The 1,681-nt window shown below is 37.3% G+C and overlaps 1 protein-coding gene across 1 annotated transcript in view; it reads left to right on the plus strand.

Moving 5' to 3' along the window:
- Positions 1-1,681, plus strand: part of WDR3 (WD repeat domain 3) — a 40,751-nt gene that overhangs the window by 31,801 nt on the left and 7,269 nt on the right. The window contains exons 14-18 of the mRNA XM_012643424.1: positions 73-173; positions 397-508; positions 634-768; positions 1,050-1,100; positions 1,629-1,679. Of these exons, the coding sequence (XP_012498878.1) occupies positions 73-173; positions 397-508; positions 634-768; positions 1,050-1,100; positions 1,629-1,679 (450 nt within the window). The remainder of the gene's footprint in view (positions 1-72; positions 174-396; positions 509-633; positions 769-1,049; positions 1,101-1,628; positions 1,680-1,681) is intronic.

Consider the following 1,681-nt stretch of genomic DNA (forward strand, 5'->3'; position numbering starts at 1 on the left):
TCTGGTTAGGTTTCATTTATCTAACTTACAGAATTAAGATATCAAGTAATGTTTTACTTCTGTTTCTCATAGGATGGAGCACTAATAGCAACTGGGTCTGCTGACAGAAATGTGAAAATCTGGGGTTTGGACTTTGGGGACTGCCACAAGTCTCTCTTTGCACATGATGACAGGTAGCTGTAGTCTTTTCAAAGGTCACCCTTGGAGTCACCTGTATGCAGCATTTCCCGAGAGCATTTATGTCTATTATTTAGTGTTCTCAGACAGTGATAAATTGAAAGTTCTAAAATATAGCCAGACACTTAAGAACTAGCTAGTCGAAAGCTATTATGTTTGTAAGACTCATTTCACTAACATGGAATTTAATGACATTTGAATACTCCACTCACTTTGCAGTGTGATGTACCTACAGTTTGTACCCAAGTCTCACCTCTTTTTCACTGCTGGGAAAGACCGTAAGATTAAGCAATGGGATGCGGACAAATTTGAACACATACAGACTCTGGAGGTAACCTCTTGCCTGCTTCACTTGCTTGGTACTTAAGAATGTTTCATTACCTGCTAATATAAGCAGGTAGCAGTCCATGAATGAGGTATTCTTACTTGGGTTTTTGTTTTCGTTTTTTTCTTCAGGGGCACCACCAGGAAATATGGTGTTTGGCTGTAAGCCCCAATGGAGACTATATCGTATCATCGTCCCATGACAAATCTCTGAGACTTTGGGAGAGAACAAGGGAACCTCTTATACTTGAGGAAGAAAGGGAGATGGTAAAGACTTCAGGCTGGTTACAGATATGCTTGTGTGTATCTGACAGGCTGTCCCAGTTGAAGGTTTTTGTCTAGTGCAGTCATACCTCATTCAGTGCAATCCAAGATCCCACAGGAGATGTTTCCAAGACCATTGTCACACATTTCTGAAGTTAGGCAGAGATAAAGATGCCATTAGGGGATTGTGTTTTAAAAGAAGCAGCTCATCACTATCTCATTTCACTTTATATGGAGAGTATGGTTTTTTTCTCTCAAATTAACTTATATCTATCTTGTGGCAGCAAAGGGAAGCAGAATATGAGGAGAGTGTGTCCAAAGAAGACCAACCAGCAGTAAGTAAATTTTTGGGGATCCTGAGATTATGCCTTATAATTATGTTACTGAAATTTACTATAATTTCAAGAATTTCTAATAGAATTAGAATCGGGGCTAGATGCCAAAGGCCTCACCAGCTGATACGAGGAAGAATCTCTGTATTCCTTTTTATTCAACTGCATATCCTAATTTTGTGGGACAAGTGATTGACCAAATTTGGTATCGAATAATTGTCATTCTGGCTTTTTTTTCTTAAGGAGGATTTAGGGAATTATTTAGCTCGCTGTAGGACAAAAATAAAAATCAGAAAAAATTTGAGAAATTGGACATTATCTTTAAACATTTGCAGGATATTATTATGATCATACATAGAAACTGCTTAACATAGTGTCTAGTCCTTACTAAGTACTCAATTAACAGTAGCTAATAACATCATGTTATCATTTTCATAAAATAATAATGCTTATTCTCTGTATGTAAGATAAATTTATTGGCTTTTAACTCTTATTGACGATATTGGTCAAGGATCTCTTTGTTTCTGGCAGGTTCCAGGGGAGACTCAAGGTGACAATTACTTTACTGGAAAGAAAACTATTGA

The sequence above is a fragment of the Propithecus coquereli genome, unplaced genomic scaffold, assembly GCF_000956105.1.
Source record: "Propithecus coquereli isolate 6110/MARCELLA unplaced genomic scaffold, Pcoq_1.0 Scaffold197, whole genome shotgun sequence".
NCBI lineage: Eukaryota > Metazoa > Chordata > Mammalia > Primates > Indriidae > Propithecus > Propithecus coquereli.